Here is a 24223-nt window from a genome sequence, read left to right on the forward strand (position 1 = left end):
GAAGTACTATCTGTTATGAAAACAATGCAACAATCAAAATCGGAAAAGGGAGACAAACAGTTCTTTTAATATTATCTAAAATAATACACAATCACTTTAGCATTCATTGTCTTTAAGATTAGATTATAATTTCGGCTAATGAAATGTTTGTTTATGCTGCATGTGGAATCATCTATATGGCCATCCTATGTATAGACACATACACACTATAAATATACATGTGCACAGATAAGGATAAGTACAAACACACACGCGCACGCATATATATATATATATATATATATATATATATATTCATTTAATTATTTGTTTATTTATATGTATATGTATATATGTTTATGTTATATATATACTTATAAGAGTATATATGTATGTGTATATATGTATATATATGTGTGTGTGTGTATCTACATAAATGTAGCTGTGTGAAAAGATTATATGTATATACATTTGTGTATATGTATAAATATAATCATACATTACATATATATATTTCCTTATACTTGTCAAGTATTTCCTGCCTGGGTAGTTGAAAAAAACTATCCACTTATTTATTTGTTCATGTGATCCTAACAACTAACCTGAAGCGCTTGGTAGACCAATTTTAGTTTTTACTAGTTTTTCGAAAAAGAATCATGGAAGCGCAGGTCACAAATAGGGATCCCTCTTTGCATCTGACACTTGCGCCTTTTCTTCAAGAGTTTCGAAGAACCCTCTGTTGTGCAGTTTATGCGACAGTCAATGTTTTTTTTTTTTTTTTTCGATAAGTTCGCCCAAAAGGAAGGCAAGTATAGTCATACACACATATAAACAAGTATCATTTATTTTAAAAATAGCAAAAGCTTCATTTTAACATTATCCTAAACAAAAATAAATTGTCATTTAAACGTACATTTAAAATTAGATTACAGTTTCAAATAATGGAATATGATTTACTATGCTGCCTGTGGAATCTTCGGAGCCGTGACAGTCAAGACGCCATCGGAAGACATTGCGGAAGTCATGGCCTCCATGTTCACTTTGCCTGGGAAGTTGAAACGTCGGTAGAAGTTTTTCATGGATTTGAAGTCGTCCTCTTCCTTTTCCACTCGACCTTCCACCACCACCTCATTGTCTTCCAATCTAACCTTAACGTCTCCACTCTTGAAGTCATGAACATCCAGCACAACCTGTATATAGAATCATCTAAGAAAATGTTTTTGTATTTTCCTTGTATCTTAATAATCTGTTTCCGTGACCTATATCATTTCTGAAAAACATTTATTTTTTTAACGATTTCTTCTTACTTTCGTGTAAATGAATATTTGCGATCCACATGATTTTTAAATTGTAAAACTAACCTTGTGATTCTGGTCGTCTTCACTATAGGCCATGACTTGGTTCTCTTGCTGCAAATTGCGCCCTCTTACACGTCTGTAGCTACTCATGAGATCACTCACGGATTTGCTTTCTCCCCACGTATCCAGGATTTGGTCGATGGCTGTCTCAAAGTGCTTCCGAATATCCTCGAAGAAGGAATCATGGAAGAAAAGTCCCTTCTCAGCGATGGGGAGAACTGAATCTTCGTTGCATTTAGATTCTTCCGGTGTCTGTTCAGTAAGGGTGGTAGTATTCTTGTTCTCCATTTTTCTCTAGCGCAAGGTTCGTGGAAATATAGATAAAGCTAAAGCTTGTTCTGTTCTCTCACGGAGTGTTGTTTCTGTTGTGTCTATCAGAAGGTGGCTGCTGCTGCTTTTATGTGGCGCGAGTTGGATGTGTGCCCAATGTCCACCTTCGTTTGGACGCAAGATTATGGTATGCTTGGCAACATCTTGATTTCGAATTTCTTGAAACTTCCAGATTTTAACAAAGTAATTAAATTGAAAACATACAATACAAACATGCGGTAAATGCTTCAATACTAATTATGCGTCGTTATAGATATACCAGTACTACATCCTTTATATAAAGATATATATACACATATACATGCATATGTATATAAATATAAATATAGATATCCATATATATAAATATATACATATATACATGCATATTTATAAACATATAAGCACATACACGTACACTTATATTATCCTTACACGTACATAAACACACACACACATACATATATATATATATATGCATATATATATATGTGTGTGTGTGTACGTATGTATGTATATAAATAAATATATTTACCATTTGTGTATATATATGTAAAGTTTTTATTTTCTGTTTCAAGTATTTCTTGCAAAATCAACAGCTACCATTTACACTTTGCCTGGGTAATTTACAAAATATATATGCATGCGTATGTTTATATATGTATGTATATAAATACATGTGTGTATATGTATATGTATATGCATATGTATATATATATATATAAATATATATATATATATATGTGTGTGTGTGTGTGTACATGTTTTGTGTCGCAATCCATGCGACATAAAAACAATCCATGCTTTTTCGATAGGTTCGCGAGGAATACATACATATAAAATATGCAGTATATTTATATTATAATCACATATTAATATACATATATATATGTATCAATAGAAATAAAAATATGTATATACACGTATATTTTAAATGTAACATACATATAATCATTACATAACATATATATACATATATGTCATTTCAAGTGTGTGTGGCACACGACTGTCTTGTAGCAGCGTGCACACATAGTACTTCTCTGGTGAATGAATCCAAAGTCAATTGTCCTTGATGACTGAAATCATCGGATACCAAGCTTTACTTTTTCGCGGTATCCGTGACGAAAATAACTAGAAAGAGTGTCACTCACGGTGGCTAGTCACTGAAACAGCAGCGCTGCGTGACTGAGGCTTCCCCAGCGCTTGGGTATGCTTCATACTCGTCTACTTCTCATTGTACCCTTAAAACATATCGCGGCTACGAAACATTTTCGTTTTAATTCAGTGTTTCATAAAAAAAAAAAAAAATATTTAGAAACATACGAAAATTCAAACCCTGATAATAGTAACGAACAGCGATACACATTATGTCTCTGTCTCTGTCCCTTTTATTTTGTTTAACTTTGTTTCTTAACTCCTTCGAATTACGTGGTATGCCATAAAAAGCCCTCAGGGGGCCAAATGTGGCTCGGGAGCCAAGTTTAAACCAGTAAACATGGCACAGGTTACACTAGTTAGAAGTGAATCCTCTTTGCATTTGGAACGCATTTTTTTCTTCATGAGTTTCGAAGAACCATCTGTTATGAAATTTATGCAACAGTAAGCAAACGATGGTATTTTTTCGATTATTTTCGCGAAAAATACGCAAAGTAATACTCGGATGTAAACAAATACGATTTATTAAAAAGAATACATCAATAAATGAACTTAATTTCTATAGTCTACAAATTAACAATAAATAGTTAGACATACATTATATTTTAACTTATATCATAATTTAAGCTCATTAAATATTTTTCTATGCTGCCTGTGGAATCTTCGGAGCTGTGATAGTCAAGACGCCATCGGAAGACATTGCAGAAGTCACGCCCTCCATAGCCACTTTGCCTGGGAAGTTGAAGCGTCGACAGAAGCTTTTCATGTACTTGAATTCGTCCTCTTCCTTTTCCACTCGACCTTCCACCACCACCTGATTGTCTTCCACTCTGACTTTAACGTCTCCACTCTTGAAGTCATGAACATCCAGCACAACCTGTATATATAATAATAAAGACTAGTTGCTTTTCCCTCTTTTTTCTTTTCTTTTTTTTTAATCTCATTAATATTTAAATAATATGTTTGCGTGACCTAGATCATTTCTGAAAAAAAAATCCTTACCTTCAATTTGATTTTTTCTTTTTTACCGATTGTTAGTTCTATTTATGCATACGATTATTAGAATTGGTGTTATTGCGATCTGCATTGTTTTTAGATACTAAAACTAACCTTATGATTCTGGTCATCTTCGCTGAAGGCCATGACTTGGTTCTCTTGCTGCAAATTGCGCTCTCTTACACGTCTGTAGCTACTCATGAGATCACTCACGGACGTGGCCTCTCCCCATGCATCCAGGATTTGGTCGATGGCTGTCTCAAAGTGCTTCCGAATATCCTCGAAGTAAGAATCATGGAAGAAAAGTCCCTTGTCAACGATGGGGAGAAGTGAGTCCTCTTTGGAAGATTCTGTTTTTTGTTCACTTAGAGTGGTACTATTTTTATTCTCCATATTTCGCTTGGAAATGTAGATAAAGATAAAGCTTGCTCTGTTCTCTCAAAGAGTGATGTTTATATTGTGTCTGCCAAGAGGCGGCTGCTGATGCTTTTATGTGGCGCGAGATGGGTGTGCGCCCACTTTCCACCTCCATCTGGACGCGTCACGGAATGCTTGGCAACCACTTCATTTGAAGCTTCTTGAAACTTCTAGCTCTCAATTTAAAATGAATGCATTCGATACAATCAAACGGTAAAAGCTTTATTACTAACTATGCGTTTTTTATTGATATATTCCATCATCTAAAGGGGTGTCATTTATATATAGACACAAAAAGATATATATACACGCAAACACACATGCATGTGTGTGTGTATATATAGAGATATATTATATACAAATAGGCACACACATGCGCAAACATACTTTTTATGTGTGTATAAGGACAATGTATGTGTACACATACTGTATGTTTATCTGTACCTGTATATATCTACATATATGTTTAAAGGGACTATATATGTGCACACATGTGGTTGTGTGTGTATATATGAATGTCTGTATACATATCTATATCTGTGCGTGAGTGTACATAAACACAAACACATATATATGTATATATTATATACACGTGTATGTACATTTAATATACATATATGTGTGTGTCTGTGTCTGTGTGTATATAAATGCATGTAAACATATACATTTATATGTATATACACATGTGTATATTATATATATATGATAATACATATATGTGTATATGTGTGCTTATACATATACATATATATGTATATATATATATGGATGTATGTCTATTTACATATTTATCTACTTTCTATATCTGCCTGTGCCCATATCATTTAATACATTTCCTGCAAAATTAATAGCTTCCATGTATTCTTTGCTTCGGAAATATACAAAAAATAGATATTTGATTAATTGCTCATATTAACCTGACAACTAACCCTTTAACATATTATCTTTTATTATTTCTGAAAGGGTGACTCAGAGGGATGTAAGTTTCCTCTTGCACAAAGCGCTTGGTAATCGATTGTTCCATTCTCATTAATATCATTCAAAAATAATCATAGAAACACAGGTCACAACAACTTTTTTCTGAAAGTTTCGAAGGACTATCTGTTATGAAAACAATGCAACAATAACAATCGGAAAAGGGAGACAAACAGTTCTTTTAATATTATCTAAAATAATACACAATCACTTTAGCATTCATTGTCTTTAAGATTAGATTATAATTTCAGCTAATGAAATGTTCGTTTATGCTGCATGTGGAATCATCTATATGGCCATCCTATGTATAGACACATACACACTATAAATATACATGTGCACAGATAAGGATAAGTACAAACACACACGCGCACGCATATATATATATATATATATATATATATATATATATATATATATATATATATTCATTTAATTATTTGTTTATTTATATGTATATGTATATATGTTTATGTTATATATATACTTATAAGAGTATATATGTATGTGTATATATGTATATATATGTGTGTGTGTGTATCTACATAAATGTAGCTGTGTGAAAAGATTATATGTATATACATTTGTGTATATGTATAAATATAATCATACATTACATATATATTTCCTTATACTTGTCAAGTATTTCCTGCCTGGGTAGTTGAAAAAAACTATCCACTTATTTATTTGTTCATGTGATCCTAACAACTAACCTGAAGCGCTTGGTAGACCAATTTAAGTTTTTACTAGTTTTTCGAAAAAGAATCATGGAAGCGCAGGTCACAAATAGTGATCCCTCTTTGCATCTGACACTTGCGCCTTTTCTTCAAGAGTTTCGAAGAACCCTCTGTTGTGCAGTTTATGCGACAGTCAATGTTTTTTTTTTTTTTTTTTTTCGATAAGTTCGCCCAAAAGGAAGGCAAGTATAGTCATACACACATATAAACAAGTATCATTTATTTTAAAAATAGCAAAAGCTTCATTTTAACATTATCCTAAACAAAAATAAATTGTCATTTAAACGTACATTTAAAATTAGATTACAGTTTCAAATAATGGAATATGATTTACTATGCTGCCTGTGGAATCCTCGGAGCCGTGACAGTCAAGACGCCATCGGAAGACATTGCGGAAGTCACGGCCTCCATGTTCACTTTGCCTGGGAAATTGAAACGTCGATAGAAGCTTTTCATGGACTTGAAGTCGTCCTCTTCCTTTTCCACTCGACCTTCCACCACCACCTCATTGTCTTCCACTCTGACCAGAGGGATGTAAGTTTCCTCTTGCACAAAGCACTTGGTAATCGATTGTTCCTTTTTAATTAATATCATTGAAAAATAATCATAGAAACACAGGTCGCAACAATCGGAAGTGAACTCTCTTTGCATATGGTACTTTATTATTTTCTGAAAGTTTCGAAGGACTATCTGTTATGAAAACGATTTAACAATAACAATCCGAAAAGGAAGACAGACTTTTTATTTTATTTTTTTGATATTATCTAAAATAAACAATCACTTTAGCATTCATTGTCTTTAAGATTAGATTATAATTTCAGCAAATTAAATGTTTTCTGTGGAATCATCTATATGCCCATCCTATGAATAGACACACAAACACATATCTGTAGATATGTATATTTATAGTAGAAGTACAACTACAAACACACGCACGCGTTTATATATATCTTCATTTATTTATTTGTTATTTATAAGTATATGTATATATGCACGTATGATATATACATATGCATCTGTATATATGTGTATATATATGTGTGTGTGTTTATCTACATAAATATAACTGTGTGAAAAAATTATATGTATATACACATGTGTATCTGTATATGATATATATAATTATAACATACATATATCCTTATACATGTCAAGTATTTCCTGCCTGGGTAATTGACAAAAACTATCCATTTATTTATTTGTTCATGTTATCCTAACAACCTGTAATGCTTTAAAATGCACATGTCTCCTAAAAGGATTATTCAAGGTTGTCTTATGTTGTACATGAAGCACTCGGTGGACCAATATTAGTTTTTATTAGTTTTTCGAAAAAGAATCATGGAAGCACAGGTCACAAAAAGTGAACCCTCTTTGCATTTGACACGTACCTTTTCTTCAAGAGTTTCGAAGAACCCTCTTCTATGCAATTTATGCGACAGTCGATGTTTTTTGTTTTTTTTCATTTCAATAAGTTCACGAAAAAAGGAAGGCAAGTAAAGTCATACACACATGAAAACAAGTATAATTTATTTTAAAAATAGTAAAAGCTTTATTTATCTTAACATTATCCTGAAGAAAAATAAATTGTTACTTAAACGTACATTTAAAATTAGATTACAATTTCAGATAATGGAATATGATTTCCTATGCTGCCTGTGGAATCTTCGGAGCCGTAACAGTCAAGACGCCATCGGAAGACATTGCGGAAGTCACGGCCTCCATGTTCACTTTGCCTGGGAAGTTGAAACGTCGACAGAAGCTTTTCATGGACTTGAAGTCGTCCTCTTCCTTTTCCACTCGACCTTCCACCACCACCTCATTGTCTTCCACTCTAACCTTAACGTCTCCACTCTTGAAGTCATGAACATCTAGCACATCCTGTATATAGAATCAATTAAAAGTATTTTATTGTGTTTTCCTTGTATCTAAATAATCTGTTTCCGTGACCTAGATCATTTCTGAGAAAATCTTCAAATTTTCATTTTTTTTACCGATTCCTTCTTTCTTTCATGTATATGAATATTTGCGATCCACATGATTTTTAGATTGTAAAACTAACCTTGTGATTCTGGTCGTCTTCACTGAAGGCCATGACTTGGTTCTCTTGCTGCAAATTCCGCTCTCTTACACGTCTGTAGCTACTCATGAGATCACTCACGGATTTGCTTTCTCCCCACGTATCCAGGATTTGGTCGATGGCTGTCTCAAAGTGCTTCCGAATATCCTCGAAGAAGGAATCATGGAAGAAAAGTCCCTTCTCAGTGATGGGGAGAACTGAATCTTCGTTGCATTTAGATTCTTCCGATGTCTGTTCAGTAAGGGTGGTAGTATTCTTGTTCTCCATTTTTCTCTAGCGCAAGTCTCGTGGAAATGTAGATAAAGCTAAAGCTTGTTCTGTTCTCTCACGGAGTGTTGTTTCGGTTGTGTCTATCAGAAGGCGGCTGCTGCTGCTTTTATGTGGCGCGAGTTGGATGTGTGCCCAATGTCCACCTTCGTTTGGACGCAAGATTATGGTATGCTTGGCAACATCTTGATTTCGAATTTCTTGAAACTTCCAGATTTTAACAAAGTAATCAAAGTGAATACATACGATACAAACATGCGGTAAATGCTTCAATACTAATTATGCGTCGTTATAGATATACCAGTACTACATCATCATTTATATAAAGATATATATACACATATACATTCATATGTATATGAATATAAATATAGATATCCATATATATAAATATATACATATATACATTCATATATATAAACATATAAGCACATACACGTACACTTATATTATCCTTACACGTACATAAACACACACACACACAGACATATATATATATATATTTATATATATGTGTGTATGTGTACGTATGTATGTATATAAATAAATATATTTACCATTTGTGTATATATATGTAAAGTTTTTATTTTCTATTTCAAGTATTTCTTGCAAAATCAACAGCTACCATTTACACTTTGCCTGGGTAATTTACAAAATATATATGCATGCGTTTGTATATATATGTATGTATATAAATACGTGTGTGTATGTATATGTATATGCATATGTATATATATGTATATATATATATATATATATATATATATATATATATGTGTGTGTGTGTGTGTGTGTATATGTTTTGTGTCGTAATCCATGCGACATAAAAACAATCCATGCTTTTTCGATAGGTTCGCGAGGAATACATACATATAAAATATGCAGTATATTGATATCATAATTACATAGTTATATACATATATGTAAATGTATCAATAGAAATTGAAATATGTATATATACGTATATTTTGAATGTAACATACATATAATCATTACATAACATATATGTACATATATATCATTTCAAGTGTGTGTGGCACACGACTGTCTTGTTGTAGCGTTCACACGTAGTACTACTCTGCTGAATAAATCCAAAGTTATTTGTCCTTGATGACTGAAATCATCGGATACCAAGCTTTACTTTTTCGTAGTATCCGTGCCGAAAATAACTAGAAAGAGTGTCACTCACGGTGGCTAGTCACTGAAACAGCAGCGCTGCGTGACTGAGGCTTCCCCAGCGCTTGGGTATGCTTCTTACTCGTCTACTTCTCATTGTACCCTTAAAACATATTGCGGCAACAAAACATTTTCGTTTTAATTCAGTGTTTCATAGAAGAAAAAAATATTTAGAAACATACGAAAAATCAAACCCTGATAATTGTAACGAACTGCGATACACATTCTATCTCTGTCTCTGTCCCTTTTATTTTGTTTAACTTTGTTTCTTTACTCCTTCGAATCCTGTGGTGTGCCATAGGAAGCCCTCAGCGGGCCAAGTCTGGCTCAGGAGCCAGGTTTAAACTAGTAAATATGGCACAGGTTACACTAGTTAGAAGTGAATCTTCTTTGCATTTGGAACGCAATTTTTCTTCATGAGTTTCGAAGAACCATCTGTTATGAAATTTATATAACACTAAGGAAACGATGGGTTTTTTTTCGATTGTTTTCGCGAAAAAAAGCAAAGTAATACACAAATGTAAACAAATACGATTTATTAAAAAGAATACATAAATAAATGAACTTAATTTCTATAGTCTGCAAATCAACAATATATAGACATACATTATATTTTAACTTATATCATAATTTTAGCTCATTAAATATTTTTCTATGCTCCCTGTGGAATCTTCGGAGCCGTGATAGTCAAGACGCCATCGGAAGACATTGCAGAAGTCACACCCTCCATATCCACTTTGCCTGGGACGTTGAAGCGTCGACAAAAGCTTTTCATGGACTTGAATTCGTCCTCTTCCTTTTCCACTCTACCTTCCACTACCACCTCATTGTCTTCCACTCTAACTTTAACGTCTCCACTCTTGAAGTCATGAACATCCAGCACAACCTGTATATAGAATCAGTGAAGAGTATTTGTTTTTCCTTTGTTTTTCTTTTGTTTTTAATTTTAATGAATATCTAAATATTCTGTTTGCGTGACCTAGATCATTTCTTAAAGAAATCCTTACCTTCAATTTGATTTTTGATTTTTTTAACGATTGTTTCTTCTATTCATGCATATGATTATTAGAATTGGTGTTTTTGCGATTTGCATTGTTTTTAGATACTAAAACTAACCTTGTGATTCTGGTCGTCTTCGCTGAAGGCTATGACTTGGTTCTCTTGCTGCAAATTGCGCTCTCTTACACGTCTGTAGCTACTCATGAGATCACTCACGGGCCTGGCTTCTTCCCACGTATCAAGGATTTGGTCGATGGCTGTCCCAAAGTGCTTCCGAATATCCTCGAAGAAAGAATCATGGAAGAAAAGTCCCTTCTCAGCGATGGGGAGAAGTGAATCCTCTTTGGGAGATTCTGGTTTCTGTTCATTATGAGTGCTAGTATTTTTGTTCTCCATATTTCTCTAGCTTTTATCACTTTAATAAAGCAGACTACGTCTTGCGGAAATGCTCTGTTCTCTCAAAGAGTGTTGTTTATGTTGTGTTTAGCAAGAGGCGGCTGCTGATGCTTTTATGTGGCGCGAGTTGGGTGTGCGCCCACTTTCTACATCCATCTGGACGCGTCACGGAATACTTGGCAACCACTTCATTTGAAACTTCTTGAAACTTTTAGCTCTCAATTTAAAATGAATGCATACGAAACAATCATACGGTAAAAGCTTTATTAATAACTATGCGCATTTTATTGATATATTCCATCATCTAAAGGGGCGTCATTTAGATATAGACACAAAAATATATATCTATATACACGCAAACACACATACATGTGTATATATAGAGATATATTATATACTAATACGCACACACATGCACAAATATACGTTGTGTGTGTGTATAAGGACAATGTATGTGTACACATACTGTATGTTTATCTGTATCTGTATATATCTACATATTTGTTTAAAGGGACTATATATGTGCGCACATGTGATTGTGTGTATATATATATGAATGTTTGTATACACATCAATATATGTACGTGAGTGTTATTATATGTTTACATATATTTATATACACAAACACACACACACATGTGTGTATATATATATATATATATATATATATATATACACACAGTAGCGTGTTTACACACATATATGTATATATTATATACATGTGTATATGTAATATACATATATGTGTGTGTGTGTGTGTGTATATAAATGCATGTAAACATATATATATATATATATATATATATGTATATACACATGTATATATCATATATATAATATATACATAGATGTGTATGTGTGTGCGTATACATATACATACATATGGATATATATATGGATGTTTATTTACATATACATCTACTTTGTATATCTGCCTGTGCCCATTAATATATTCCCTGCAAAATTAATAGCTTCCATGAACACTTTGCCTCGAAAATATACAAAGAACAGTAATTTGATTAATTGCTCATAAAAATCTGACAACTAACCCTTTAATATTTTTTATTTTTTAAAGGGTCACTCAGAGGGATGTAAGTTTCCTCTTGCACAAAGCGCTTGGTAGACGATTGTTCCATTTTAAACGGTCATTGCATGCTTGGTAGTATTTTTAGGAAATATCTTGAACCTTCTGGTTATCTTCTCTGTTTATAAACACACACGCAATTATATATTAATGTGTATATATACACACATAACATATCACATACAGGTACACACACACACACGCGTATACACACATACACACATATGCATATATATATATATATATATATATATATATATATATATATATATATATATATACATATATACACACACATACACAGTGCATACACACACACATACACAGTACACAAACACACATACATAGTACACATGCACACACACAGACACACATACATAGTACACACACATACACAGTACACGCACACACATACACAGTATACACATACACGCACAGTACACACACACACACACACACACACACACACACACACACAAGAACTGTCTACAAATACACAGAATGTTTACGAAGAGGACACTGCTTCTGGCCGAATGCGTCTGGCTGCGAAACGAGGAAAGCATTTTACGGATTCCTGAAATTTCTTCGCTTTCCTTCGGTCAATATTCATTATGTTTAACGGTTAGTAGTATGGTGTTATTAATCAAGCATGTATATTGAACGATTCCCTTTTCTCATTTTTGATTGATTGATTGATCTAAAATCATCTGTCGCGTCAACAGCTAAGGTCATTAGCGGAAAACCAGCACTGAAGAGCACTAAGTAAGGTTTGATGATCACATGTATTCATTCATAATTGCACAGTATCATTTGCCTATTTGTTACTTATGACTAATCATTAACATTTAGACATGACATATTTCAGAAGTGGTTTATTTTTATAAATCCATCAGGGCGAATAACTATATTTCCATTTCCGCTAAATATTTCATATGGAAAATTCCAAGAGACTGATCTCAGATTAGTGCAAACCACTTTCAGACATTTCAGTATTACATAGAGCGTGGTACCAATCCAGCGCTGCCGTGCCCCACTAGTCAGAAAGTGAACAAAGAGTTTACAAATCTCTACAACTATTTGAGAATTATGAGATATATATGTATGTATATTATATATATAGTTTTTATTTTTTATTCATACTCCAGACATTTCTAGAGGCAGATACGTGAAGAGATGCAGAGCAACTAGAAAGATATTAACTTTTAAGTGAGTTCCCTCTATATATATATGTATATATGTGTGTGTGTGTGAAATATATAAGAGTAGGTTATGTTTCATTTATTTATTAACCTATATACTTATCAGTTCTGGGCACTTATACACTCGTGCAACATTCCAGATTGCTGCCATACTGTGTATAAGGAAGATGATACGTAAACGAATGCATTTGTATAACCTTATTCACTTTATTGATTCAGTCTCACAGTATCCAAAATTAAGCATACTTAACTCACAGATTACAGGTCTTACAACTAAATACCTTATAGAATATATGTTCCTGTTTAAGATTCCTCTATGACCTTAGGAGCTGTGATAGTCAAGACGCCATCAGAAGACATTGCGGAAGTCACGGCCTCCATGTTCACTTTGCCTGGGAAGTTGAAGCGGCGACAGAAGCTTTTCATGGACTTGAAGTCGCCCTCTTCCTTTTCCACTCGACCCTCCACCACCACCTGATTGTCTTCCACTTTGACCTTCGTGTCTCCACTCTTGAAGTCATGAACATCCAGTATAACCTGTATATAGAATCAATTTATGATATTATTATTTTTTCTAGTACGTTCCTTTTCATTTAGATTTTTATATTTGTCTTACTAACGCATATTACAATAATTAGGTATCTAACCTTGTGATTCTGGTCGTCTTCGCTGAAGGCCATGACTTGGTTCTCCTGCTGCAAATTACGCTCTCTTATACGTGTGAAGCTACTCATGAGATCACTCACGGATTTGGCTTCACCCCACGTATCCAGGATTTGGTCGATGGCTGTCTCAAAATGTTTCCGAATATCCTCGAAGAAGGAATCATGGAAGAAAAGTCCCTTCTCAGCGATGGGGAGAACTGAATTCTCTTTGCAGTTGGGAGCTTCAAGAGAGGCAGTATTTTGATTCTCCATCTTGGACATATTGATTTTCAGAGAAGTATAGCTAAAGACAGTATTGTAGATAGGAAATTGCAGTCTTATTACAGAAATAGTTGTGTTTCCGTTGTGTCTAGTGAAAGGCAGGTGCCGATGCTTTTATGTGGCGGGAGTTGGGTGTGCGCCCACTTTCCGTCTGCATTTGGGCACGCGAGTCGGGCGTACTTGGGTACTATCTTCATAATCTTGAACATTCTAGTTTCCGACTATCTCTCATGTACGTTTATTTCTACCAAATCTGAACATTTCTATTATGTTTTACCTAAATATATATATTTGTTTTATTAATTTATATTCATATATGTATATAAACCAGTCAAGTCAAGTCAAATCACTGATAAATATAGACAAACCAAATCTATGACTATCTTTAGCCTAATTACCAATAAGGTTTTACAAGACGATGGTGTGAATGGAAGATACCTTATCCTGTTTCAAAGATCTCACCAATAATGAAAAGAAAGAAAACAAGATTTCATATACATAGAGAGAGAGATTGTGGAAGAAAGTCACAGCAGTCGGAAGAATTTGGCAACTACATCGTTAGTCATTACGTTACATTCGTAAGAATATTCCCTTGTCTAAGAATTTTGGAGAACCACCTGATATCGAATCTATACGACAATGAACCTGTTACCATCCACTTTCTACTAAATGGTTTTCAAAACTTGCAACTAAAGATTTCATGTTAGATAAGGAAATGGTACGGACAACATGTGCATGAATGTGTGTTAATCCTGCATTTATAGCAATACACATAACCAGTGTCGATTAATTCACCTTGTATTTTTACTTCGTTAATGACATCAACAATAACATCACTTGAACCTAAATGAGAACTTTAAGGAGATTTCGTAACAGATGTCAAACATACCACAAACGTTTATCCAAATGTAAACAGAAAGTGGGCACGCGTTCAACACACGCTACAGAACATAGTCAACAGCCAGCTCCTGCTACGGAACGGATACACGTGTCCTTAGGCAGAGAACACCCTGCAGCTTTATTTACATTTACATAGGATCCCACTCCATATGACTGACAAACGCTGTAATATAAGAATATATATATACATACATGTGCATGTGTGTATATATATATATATATATATATATATAACTGTATATTTATAGTGTGTATGTGTCTATACATAGGATGGCCATATAGATGATTCCACATGCAGCATAAACGAACATTTCATTAGCTGAAATTATAATCTAATCTTAAAGACAATGAATGCTAAAGTGATTGTGTATTATTTTAGATAATATTAAAAGAACTGTTTGTCTCCCTTTTCCGATTGTTATTGTTGCATTGTTTTCATAACAGATAGTCCTTCGAAACTTTCAGAAAAAAGTTGTTGTGACCTGTGTTTCTATGATTATTTTTTAATGATATTAATTAAAAAGGAACAATCGATTACCAAGCGCTTTGTGCAAGAGGAAACTTACATCCCTCTGAGTCACCCTTTCAGAAATAATAAAAGATAATATGTTAAAGGGTTAGTTGTCAGGTTAATATGAGCAATTAATCAAATATCTATTTTTTGTATATTTCCGAGGCAAAGAATACATGGAAGCTATTAATTTTGCAGGAAATGTATTAAATGATATGGGCACAGGCAGATATAGAAAGTAGATAAATATGTAAATAGACATACATCCATATATATATATACATATATATGTATATGTATAAGCACACATATACACATATATGTATTATCATATATATATAATATACACATGTGTATATACATATAAATGTATATGTTTACATGCATTTATATACACACAGACACAGACACACACATATATGTATATTAAATGTAAATACACATGTATATAATATATACATATATATGTGTTTGTGTTTATGTACACTCACGCACATATATAGATATGTATACAGACATTCATATACACACACACAACCACATGTGTGCACATATATAGTCCCTTTAAACATATATGTAGATATATACAGGTACAGATAAACATACAGTATGTGTACACATACATTGTCCTTATACACACATAAAAAGTATGTTTGCGCTTGTGTGTGCGTATTTGTATATAATATATCTCTATATATACATGCATGTGTGTTTGCGTGTATATATATATATCTTTTTGTGTCTATATATAAATGACACCCCTTTAGATGATGTAATATATAAATAAAAACGCATAATTAGTGATAAAGCTTTTATCGTATGGTTGTATCGTATGCATTCATTTTAAATTGACAGCTAGAAGTTTCAAGAAGTTTCAAATGAAGTTGTTGCCAATTATTCCGTGACGCGTCCAGAAGGAGGTGGAAAGTGGGCGCACACCCAACTCGTGCCACATAAAAGCATCAGCAGCCTCCTCTTGCTAGACACAGTATAAACAACACTCTTTGAGAGAACAGAGCAAGCTGTAGTTTTATCTACATTTCCAAGAGAAATATGGAGAACAAAAATACTAGCACTCTTAATGACCAAAAAACAGAATCTCCCAAAGAGGATTCACTTCTCCCCATCGCTGAGAAGGGACTTTTCTTCCATGATTCTTTCTTCGAGGATATTCGGAAGCAGTTTGAGACAGCCATCGACCAAATCCTGGATACGTGGGGAGAAGCCAGGCCCGTGAGTGATCTCATGAGTAGCTACAGACGTGTAAAAGAGCGCAATTTGCAGCAAGAGAACCAAGTCATGGCCTTCAGTGAAGACGACCAGAATCACAAGGTTAGTTTTAGTATCTAAAAACAATGCAGATCGCAAAAACACCAATTATAATAATCGTATGCATGAATAGAAGAAACAATCGTTATAAAAAAAAAAATCTAATTCAAGGTAAGGATTTTTTTCAGAAATGATCAAGGTCATGCAAACTGATTATTTAGATATTCATTAAAATGAAAAAGAAAAAGAAAAACAAGGGAAAAATAAATACTCCTCATTGATTCTATATACAGGTTGTACTGGATGTTCATGACTTCAAGAGTGGAGACGTTAAGGTCAGAGTGGAAGACAATCAGGTGGTAGTGGAAGGTCGAGTAGAAAAGGAAGAGGACGACTTCAAGTCCATGAAAAGCTTCTGTCGACGTTTCAACTTCCCAGGCAAAGTGGTTATGGAGGGCGTGACTTCTGCAATGTCTTCCGATGGTGTCTTGACTATCACGGCTCCGAAGATTCCACTGGCAGCATAGAAAAATATTTAATGAGCTAAAATTACGATTAGATGTACGTTTAGGTAACAATTAATTTTTCTTCAGGATAATGTGGAAATGAACAAAGCTTTTGCTATTTTTAAAATAAATTTTACTTGTTTACTTGTGTGTATGACCTTACTTGCCTTCCTTTTTCGCGAACTTATCGAAATGAAAAAAAGAAAGAAAGAAAAAAAAAAAAAAAAAAACATCGACCTTCGCATAAACTGCATAACAGAGGGATCTTCGAAACTATTGAAGAAAAGGTGCAAGTGCCAAATGCAAAGAGGGTTGACTATTTGTGACCTGTGCTTCCATGATTCTTTTTCGAAAAACTAATAAAAACTAATGTTGGTCCACCGAGTGCTTCATGTACAACATAAGACAAACTTGAATAACCCTTTTAGGAGACATGTACATTTAAAAGCATTACAGGTTGTTAGGATCACATGAAGAAATAAATAAGTGGGTAGTTTTTGTCAATTACCCAGGCAGGAAATATTGACATGTATAAGGAAATATATGTATGTTTTAATTATATATATTATATACATATACACATGTGTATATATACACATATAATCTTTTTACACAGTTACATTTAAGTAGATGAACACACATATGTATGTATATACATATATACACATCCATATGTATATATAATACATACATATATATATATATATACATATACTTATAAATAAAAATAGATAAATGAAAAAATATGTAAGCGCGTGCGTGTGTGTTTGTAGTTGTACTTATCTATAGACATGTATATTTATAGTATATGTGTGTCTATACATAGGATGGGGATATAGATGATTCCACAGGTAGCATAAGAACTTTCATTTGCTGAAATTATAATCTTAAAGACAATGAATGCTAAAGTGATTGTTTACTTTAAATAATATTTAAAAAAAAGTCTGTCTTCCTTTTCCGATTGTTATTGTTGCATGGCTTTCATAACAGACAGTCCTTCGAAATTTTCAGAAAAAATAAAGTACCAAATGCAAAGAGAGTTCACTTCTTCCGATTGCTGTGACCTGTGTTTCTATGATTATTTTTCAATAATATCAATTAAAATGGAACGATCGTCTACCAAGCGCTTTGTGCAACAGGAAGTTTACATCCCTCTGAGTGACCCTTAAAGAAATGATAAATGATAATATGTTTAAAGGTTAGTTGTCAGGTTTATATGAGCAATTAATCAATTTACTGTTTTTTTGTTGTATATTTCCGAGGCAAAGTGTACATGGAAGCTATTAATTTTGCAGGATATATATTAAATGATGTGGGCACAGACAGATATACAAAGTAGGTATATATGTAAATAGACATACATCCATATATATATATATATATATATATATATATATATATATATATATATACATATATATGTGTATGTATAAGCACACACATACACATCTATGTATATATATTATATATATATGATATACATACATGTGTTTATACATATATATGTATATGTTTACATGCATTTATACACACAGACACAGACACACACATATGTATAAGAAATATACATACACATGTATGTAATATATATATATATATAGATATATGTGTGTGTGTGTGTGTGTGTATGTGTAATCGCGCTACTGTGTATATATATAAATATATATATATTTGTTTTTGTTTGTGTATATAAATATATGTAAACATATATATGTGTGTGTGTTTAAGTACACTCACGCACATATATAGATATGTATACATTCATATATATGTACACACAATCACATGTGTGCACATATGTAGTCCCTTTAGAAATATATATATATATATACAGGTACAAATAAACATACAGTATATGTTTGTTTGCGTATATATTCATATATATATAAATTTTTGTGTCTATATATAAATGACTCCCCTTTAGATGATGGAATATATCAATAAAAAACGCATAGTTAGTAATAAAGCTTTAACCGCATGATTGTATTGTATGCATTCATTTAAACTGAGAGCTAGAAGTTTCAAGAAGTTGTTGCCAAGCATTCCGTGACGCGTCCAGATGGAGGTGGAAAGTGGGCGCACACCCAACTCGTGCCACATAAAAGCATCAGCAGCCGCCTCTTGCTAGACACAATATAAACAAAACTCCGTGAGAGAACAGAAGAAGCTGTAGCTTTATCTACATTTCCAAGAGAAATATGGAGAACAAAAATAATACCACTCTTAATGAACAAAAAACAGAATCTCCCAAAGAGGATTCACTTCTCCCCATCGTTGAGAAGGGACTTTTCTTCCATGACTCTTTCTTCGAGGATATTCAGAAGCACTTTGAGACAGCCATCGACCAAATCCTGGATACGTGGGGAGAAGCCAGGTCAGTGAGTGATCTCATGAGTAGCTACAGACGCGTAAGAGAGCGCAATTTGCAGCAAGAGACCCAAGTCATGGCCTTCAGCGAAGACGACCAGAATCACAAGGTTAGTTTTAGTATCTAAAAACAATGCAGATCCAAAAAATACAAATTCTAATAATCGTATGCATGAACAAGAGAAACAATTAGTTAAGAAAAAAATCAAATTGAAGGTAAGGATTTTTTTTTCTGAAATGATCTAGGTCACGCAAACAGAATATTTAGATATTTATTAAAATGAAAGAGAGAAAAAAAAAAAAACAAGGGAAAACAAATACATTTCATTGATTCTATATACAGGTTGTGCTGGATGTTCATGACTTTAAGAGAGGAGACGTTAAAGTTAGAGTGGAAGACAATCAGGTGGTGGTGGAAGGTCGAGTGGAAAAGGAAGAGGACGAATTCAAGTCCATGAAAAGCTTCGGTCGACGCTTCAACTTCCCAGGCAAAGTGGATATGGAGGGTGTGACTTCTGCAATGTCTTCCGATGGCGTCTTGACTATCACGGCTCCGAAAATTCCACAGGCAGCATAGAAAAATATTTAATGAGCTTAAATTATGATATAAGTTAAAATATAATGTATGTCTAACTATTTATTGTTAATTTGTAGACTATAGAAATTAAGTTCATTTATTGATGTATTCTTTTTAATAAATCGTATTTGTTTACATCCGAGTATTACTTTGCGTATTTTTCGCGAAAATAATCGAAAAAATACCATCGTTTGCTTACTGTTGCATAAATTTCATAACAGATGGTTCTTCGAAACTCATGAAGAAAAAAATGCGTTCCAAATGCAAAGAGGATTCACTTCTAACTAGTGTAACCTGTGCCATGTTTACTGGTTTAAACTTGGCTCCCGAGCCACATTTGGCCCCCTGAGGGCTTTTTATGGCATACCACGTAATTCGAAGGAGTAAAGAAACAAAGTTAAACAAAATAAAAGGGACAGAGACAGAGACATAATGTGTATCGCTGTTCGTTACTATTATCAGGGTTTGAATTTTCGTATGTTTCTAAATAATTTTTTTTTTTTTTTCTATGAAACACTGAATTAAAACGAAAATGTTTCGTAGCCGCGATATGTTTTAAGGGTACAATGAGAAGTAGACGAGTAAGAAGCATACCCAAGCGCTGGGGAAGCCTCAGTCACGCAGCGCTGCTGTTTCAGTGACTAGCCACCGTGAGTGACACTCTTTCTAGTTATTTTCGTCACGGATACCGCGAAAAAGTAAAGCTTGGTATCCGATGATTTCAGTCATCAAGGACAATTGACTTTGGATTCATTCACCAGAGTAGTACTATGTGTGCACGCTGCTACAAGACAGTCGTGTGCCACACACACTTGAAATGATATATATGTATATATATGTTATGTAATGATTATATGTATGTTACATTTAAAATATACGTGTATATACATATTTTTATTTCTATTGATACATATATATATGTATATTAATATGTGATTATAATATAAATATACTGCATATTTTATATGTATGTATTCCTCGCGAACCTATCGAAAAAGCATGGATTGTTTTTATGTCGCATGGATTGCGACACAAAACATGTACACACACACACACACACACATATATATATATATATATATACATATGCATATACATATACATATACACACATGTATTTATATACATACATATATATATACATACGCATGCATATATATTTTGTAAATTACCCAGGCAAAGTGTAAATGGTAGCTGTTGATTTTGCAAGAAATACTTGAAACAGAAAATAAAAACTTTACATATATATACACAAATGGTAAATATATTTATTTATATACATACATACGTACACACACACACATATATATGCATATATATATATATATATATATATATATATATATATATATGTATGTGTGTGTGTGTGTTTATGTACGTGTAAGGATAATATAAGTGTACGTGTATGTGCTTATATGTTTATAAATATGCATGTATATATGTATATATTTATATATATATGGATATCTATATTTATATTTATATACATATGCATGTATATGTGTATATATATCTTTATATAAATGATGTAGTACTGGTATATCTATAACGACGCATAATTAGTATTGAAGCATTTACCGCATGTTTGTATCGTATGTTTTCAATTTAATTACTTTGTTAAAATCTGGAAGTTTCAAGAAATTCGAAATCAAGATGTTGCCAAGCATACCATAATCTTGCGTCCAAACGAAGGTGGACATTGGGCACACATCCAACTCGCGCCACATAAAAGCAGCAGCAGCCACCTTCTGATAGACACAACAGAAACAACACTCCGTGAGAGAACAGAACAAGCTTTAGCTTTATCTATATTTCCACGAACCTTGCGCTAGAGAAAAATGGAGAACAAGAATACTACCACCCTTACTGAACAGACACCGGAAGAATCTAAATGCAACGAAGATTCAGTTCTCCCCATCGCTGAGAAGGGACTTTTCTTCCATGATTCCTTCTTCGAGGATATTCGGAAGCACTTTGAGACAGCCATCGACCAAATCCTGGATACGTGGGGAGAAAGCAAATCCGTGAGTGATCTCATGAGTAGCTACAGACGTGTAAGAGGGCGCAATTTGCAGCAAGAGAACCAAGTCATGGCCTATAGTGAAGACGACCAGAATCACAAGGTTAGTTTTACAATTTAAAAATCATGTGGATCGCAAATATTCATTTACACGAAAGTAAGAAGAAATCGTTAAAAAAATAAATGTTTTTCAGAAATGATATAGGTCACGGAAACAGATTATTAAGATACAAGGAAAATACAAAAACATTTTCTTAGATGATTCTATATACAGGTTGTGCTGGATGTTCATGACTTCAAGAGTGGAGACGTTAAGGTTAGAGTGGAAGACAATGAGGTGGTGGTGGAAGGTCGAGTGGAAAAGGAAGAGGACGACTTCAAATCCATGAAAAACTTCTACCGACGTTTCAACTTCCCTAGCAAAGTGAACATGGAGGCCATGACTTCCGCAATGTCTTCCGATGGCGTCTTGACTGTCACGGCTCCGAAGATTCCACAGGCAGCATAGTAAATCATATTCCATTATTTGAAACTGTAATCTAATTTTAAATGTACGTTTAAATGACAATTTATTTTTGTTTAGGATAATGTTAAAATGAAGCTTTTGCTATTTTTAAAATAAATGATACTTGTTTATATGTGTGTATGACTATACTTGCCTTCCTTTTGGGCGAACTTATCGAAAAAAAAAAACAAAAAAACATTGACTGTCGCATAAACTGCACAACAGAGGGTTCTTCGAAACTCTTGAAGAAAAGGCGCAAGTGTCAGATGCAAAGAGGGATCACTATTTGTGACCTGCGCTTCCATGATTCTTTTTCGAAAAACTAGTAAAAACTTAAATTGGTCTACCAAGCGCTTCAGGTTAGTTGTTAGGATCACATGAACAAATAAATAAGTGGATAGTTTTTTTCAACTACCCAGGCAGGAAATACTTGACAAGTATAAGGAAATATATGTAATGTATGATTATATTTATACATATACACAAATGTATATACATATAATCTTTTCACACAGCTACATTTATGTAGATACACACACACACATATATATATACATATATACACATACATATATACTCTTATAAGTATATATATAACATAAACATATATACATATACATATAAATAAACAAATAATTAAATGAATATATATATATATATATATATATATATATATATATATATATATGCGTGCGCGTGTGTGTTTGTACTTATCCTTATCTGTGCACATGTATATTTATAGTGTGTATGTGTCTATACATAGGATGGCCATATAGATGATTCCACATGCAGCATAAACAAACATTTCATTAGCCGAAATTATAATCTAATCTTAAAGACAATGAATGCTAAAGTGATTGTGTATTATTTTAGATAATATTAAAAGAACTGTTTGTCTCCCTTTTCCGATTTTTATTATTGCATTGTTTTCATAACAGATAGTCCTTCGAAACTTTTAGAAAAAAGTTGTTGTGACCTGTGTTTCTATGATTATTTTTTAATGATATTAATTAAAAAGGAACAATCGATTACCAAGCGCTTTGTGCAAGAGGAAACTTACATCCCTCTGAGTCACCCTTTCAGAAATAATAAAATATAATATGTTAAAGGGTTAGTTGTTAAGTTTATATGAGCAATTAATCAAATATCTATTTTTTGTATATTTCCGAAGCAAAGTGTACATGGAAGCTATTAATTTTGCAGGAAATGTATTAAATGATATGGGCACAGGCAGATAAAGAAAGTAGATATATATGTAAATAGACATACATCCATATATATACATATATATGTATATGTATAAGCACACACATACACATATAAGTATTATCATATATATATATATATATATATATATATATATATAAGATATACATGTGTATATACATATATATGTATATGTTTACATACATTTATATATACACACACACAGACACACACATATATGTATATTAAATGTACATACACATGTATATAATATATACATATATATGTGTTTGTGTTTATGTACACTCATGC

The 24223-nt window shown here is 33.0% G+C and overlaps 8 protein-coding genes across 8 annotated transcripts; 3 read left to right on the plus strand and 5 right to left on the minus strand.

Annotated features, from left to right (window-relative positions):
• Nucleotides 1-807: 807 nt before the first annotated feature.
• On the minus strand, nucleotides 808-1625 carry LOC125028646 (protein lethal(2)essential for life-like). The gene is made up of 2 exons (XM_047618120.1): nucleotides 1341-1625; nucleotides 808-1169 (listed from the first exon to the last, which is right to left on the minus strand). The coding sequence occupies exons 1-2, from the start codon at nucleotides 1623-1625 to the stop codon at nucleotides 936-938; spliced, it is 519 nt and encodes a 172-aa protein (XP_047474076.1). The 3' UTR covers nucleotides 808-935.
• A 1709-nt stretch (nucleotides 1626-3334) lies between these two features.
• LOC125028510 (protein lethal(2)essential for life-like) lies at nucleotides 3335-4235 on the minus strand. Its single transcript, XM_047617858.1, has 2 exons — nucleotides 3912-4235; nucleotides 3335-3678 (listed from the first exon to the last, which is right to left on the minus strand). The coding sequence occupies exons 1-2, from the start codon at nucleotides 4188-4190 to the stop codon at nucleotides 3445-3447; spliced, it is 513 nt and encodes a 170-aa protein (XP_047473814.1). The 5' UTR covers nucleotides 4191-4235; the 3' UTR covers nucleotides 3335-3444.
• Nucleotides 4236-7570: 3335 nt separating this feature from the next.
• LOC125028647 (protein lethal(2)essential for life-like) lies at nucleotides 7571-8270 on the minus strand. Its single transcript, XM_047618121.1, has 2 exons — nucleotides 7986-8270; nucleotides 7571-7804 (listed from the first exon to the last, which is right to left on the minus strand). Exons 1-2 carry the CDS (start codon nucleotides 8268-8270, stop codon nucleotides 7571-7573), a joined length of 519 nt encoding a protein of 172 aa, XP_047474077.1.
• A 1827-nt stretch (nucleotides 8271-10097) lies between these two features.
• On the minus strand, nucleotides 10098-11262 carry LOC125029166 (protein lethal(2)essential for life-like). Its single transcript, XM_047619012.1, has 2 exons — nucleotides 10563-11262; nucleotides 10098-10332 (listed from the first exon to the last, which is right to left on the minus strand). The coding sequence occupies exons 1-2, from the start codon at nucleotides 10839-10841 to the stop codon at nucleotides 10099-10101; spliced, it is 513 nt and encodes a 170-aa protein (XP_047474968.1). The 5' UTR covers nucleotides 10842-11262; the 3' UTR covers nucleotide 10098.
• Nucleotides 11263-13288: 2026 nt separating this feature from the next.
• Nucleotides 13289-14976, minus strand: LOC125029257 (protein lethal(2)essential for life-like). The gene is made up of 2 exons (XM_047619150.1): nucleotides 13772-14976; nucleotides 13289-13661 (listed from the first exon to the last, which is right to left on the minus strand). The coding sequence occupies exons 1-2, from the start codon at nucleotides 14048-14050 to the stop codon at nucleotides 13428-13430; spliced, it is 513 nt and encodes a 170-aa protein (XP_047475106.1). The 5' UTR covers nucleotides 14051-14976; the 3' UTR covers nucleotides 13289-13427.
• A 1518-nt stretch (nucleotides 14977-16494) lies between these two features.
• On the plus strand, nucleotides 16495-17343 carry LOC125029180 (protein lethal(2)essential for life-like). Its single transcript, XM_047619035.1, has 2 exons — nucleotides 16495-16793; nucleotides 17024-17343. Exons 1-2 carry the CDS (start codon nucleotides 16515-16517, stop codon nucleotides 17255-17257), a joined length of 513 nt encoding a protein of 170 aa, XP_047474991.1. The 5' UTR covers nucleotides 16495-16514; the 3' UTR covers nucleotides 17258-17343.
• A 1941-nt stretch (nucleotides 17344-19284) lies between these two features.
• LOC125029181 (protein lethal(2)essential for life-like) lies at nucleotides 19285-20297 on the plus strand. The gene is made up of 2 exons (XM_047619036.1): nucleotides 19285-19713; nucleotides 19947-20297. Exons 1-2 carry the CDS (start codon nucleotides 19435-19437, stop codon nucleotides 20178-20180), a joined length of 513 nt encoding a protein of 170 aa, XP_047474992.1. The 5' UTR covers nucleotides 19285-19434; the 3' UTR covers nucleotides 20181-20297.
• Nucleotides 20298-21890: 1593 nt separating this feature from the next.
• On the plus strand, nucleotides 21891-22836 carry LOC125029179 (protein lethal(2)essential for life-like). The gene is made up of 2 exons (XM_047619034.1): nucleotides 21891-22303; nucleotides 22475-22836. Exons 1-2 carry the CDS (start codon nucleotides 22019-22021, stop codon nucleotides 22706-22708), a joined length of 519 nt encoding a protein of 172 aa, XP_047474990.1. The 5' UTR covers nucleotides 21891-22018; the 3' UTR covers nucleotides 22709-22836.
• Nucleotides 22837-24223: the final 1387 nt, after the last annotated feature.

Source organism: Penaeus chinensis, chromosome 9 (genome assembly GCF_019202785.1).
Source record: "Penaeus chinensis breed Huanghai No. 1 chromosome 9, ASM1920278v2, whole genome shotgun sequence".
In the NCBI taxonomy this organism is placed as follows: Eukaryota; Metazoa; Arthropoda; class Malacostraca; order Decapoda; family Penaeidae; genus Penaeus; species Penaeus chinensis.

Bases quoted from the DNA above. Each gene is read 5' to 3' on its own strand.
- LOC125029179 (XM_047619034.1), top strand. From the start codon at position 22,019: ATGGAGAACAAGAATACTACCACCCTTACTGAACAGACACCGGAAGAA. The intron at 22,304-22,474 runs GTTAGTTTTACA...TTCTATATACAG, and splicing joins AAGACGACCAGAATCACAAG to GTTGTGCTGGATGTTCATGA.
- LOC125029257 (XM_047619150.1), bottom strand. From the start codon at position 14,050: ATGTCCAAGATGGAGAATCAAAATACTGCCTCTCTTGAAGCTCCCAAC. The intron at 13,662-13,771 runs GTTAGATACCTA...TTCTATATACAG, and splicing joins AAGACGACCAGAATCACAAG to GTTATACTGGATGTTCATGA.
- LOC125029166 (XM_047619012.1), bottom strand. From the start codon at position 10,841: ATGGAGAACAAAAATACTAGCACTCATAATGAACAGAAACCAGAATCT. The intron at 10,333-10,562 runs GTTAGTTTTAGT...TTCTATATACAG, and splicing joins AAGACGACCAGAATCACAAG to GTTGTGCTGGATGTTCATGA.
- LOC125028510 (XM_047617858.1), bottom strand. From the start codon at position 4,190: ATGGAGAATAAAAATAGTACCACTCTAAGTGAACAAAAAACAGAATCT. The intron at 3,679-3,911 runs GTTAGTTTTAGT...TTATATATACAG, and splicing joins AAGATGACCAGAATCATAAG to GTTGTGCTGGATGTTCATGA.
- LOC125029181 (XM_047619036.1), top strand. From the start codon at position 19,435: ATGGAGAACAAAAATAATACCACTCTTAATGAACAAAAAACAGAATCT. The intron at 19,714-19,946 runs GTTAGTTTTAGT...TTCTATATACAG, and splicing joins AAGACGACCAGAATCACAAG to GTTGTGCTGGATGTTCATGA.
- LOC125029180 (XM_047619035.1), top strand. From the start codon at position 16,515: ATGGAGAACAAAAATACTAGCACTCTTAATGACCAAAAAACAGAATCT. The intron at 16,794-17,023 runs GTTAGTTTTAGT...TTCTATATACAG, and splicing joins AAGACGACCAGAATCACAAG to GTTGTACTGGATGTTCATGA.
- LOC125028647 (XM_047618121.1), bottom strand. From the start codon at position 8,270: ATGGAGAACAAGAATACTACCACCCTTACTGAACAGACATCGGAAGAA. The intron at 7,805-7,985 runs GTTAGTTTTACA...TTCTATATACAG, and splicing joins AAGACGACCAGAATCACAAG to GATGTGCTAGATGTTCATGA.
- LOC125028646 (XM_047618120.1), bottom strand. From the start codon at position 1,625: ATGGAGAACAAGAATACTACCACCCTTACTGAACAGACACCGGAAGAA. The intron at 1,170-1,340 runs GTTAGTTTTACA...TTCTATATACAG, and splicing joins AAGACGACCAGAATCACAAG to GTTGTGCTGGATGTTCATGA.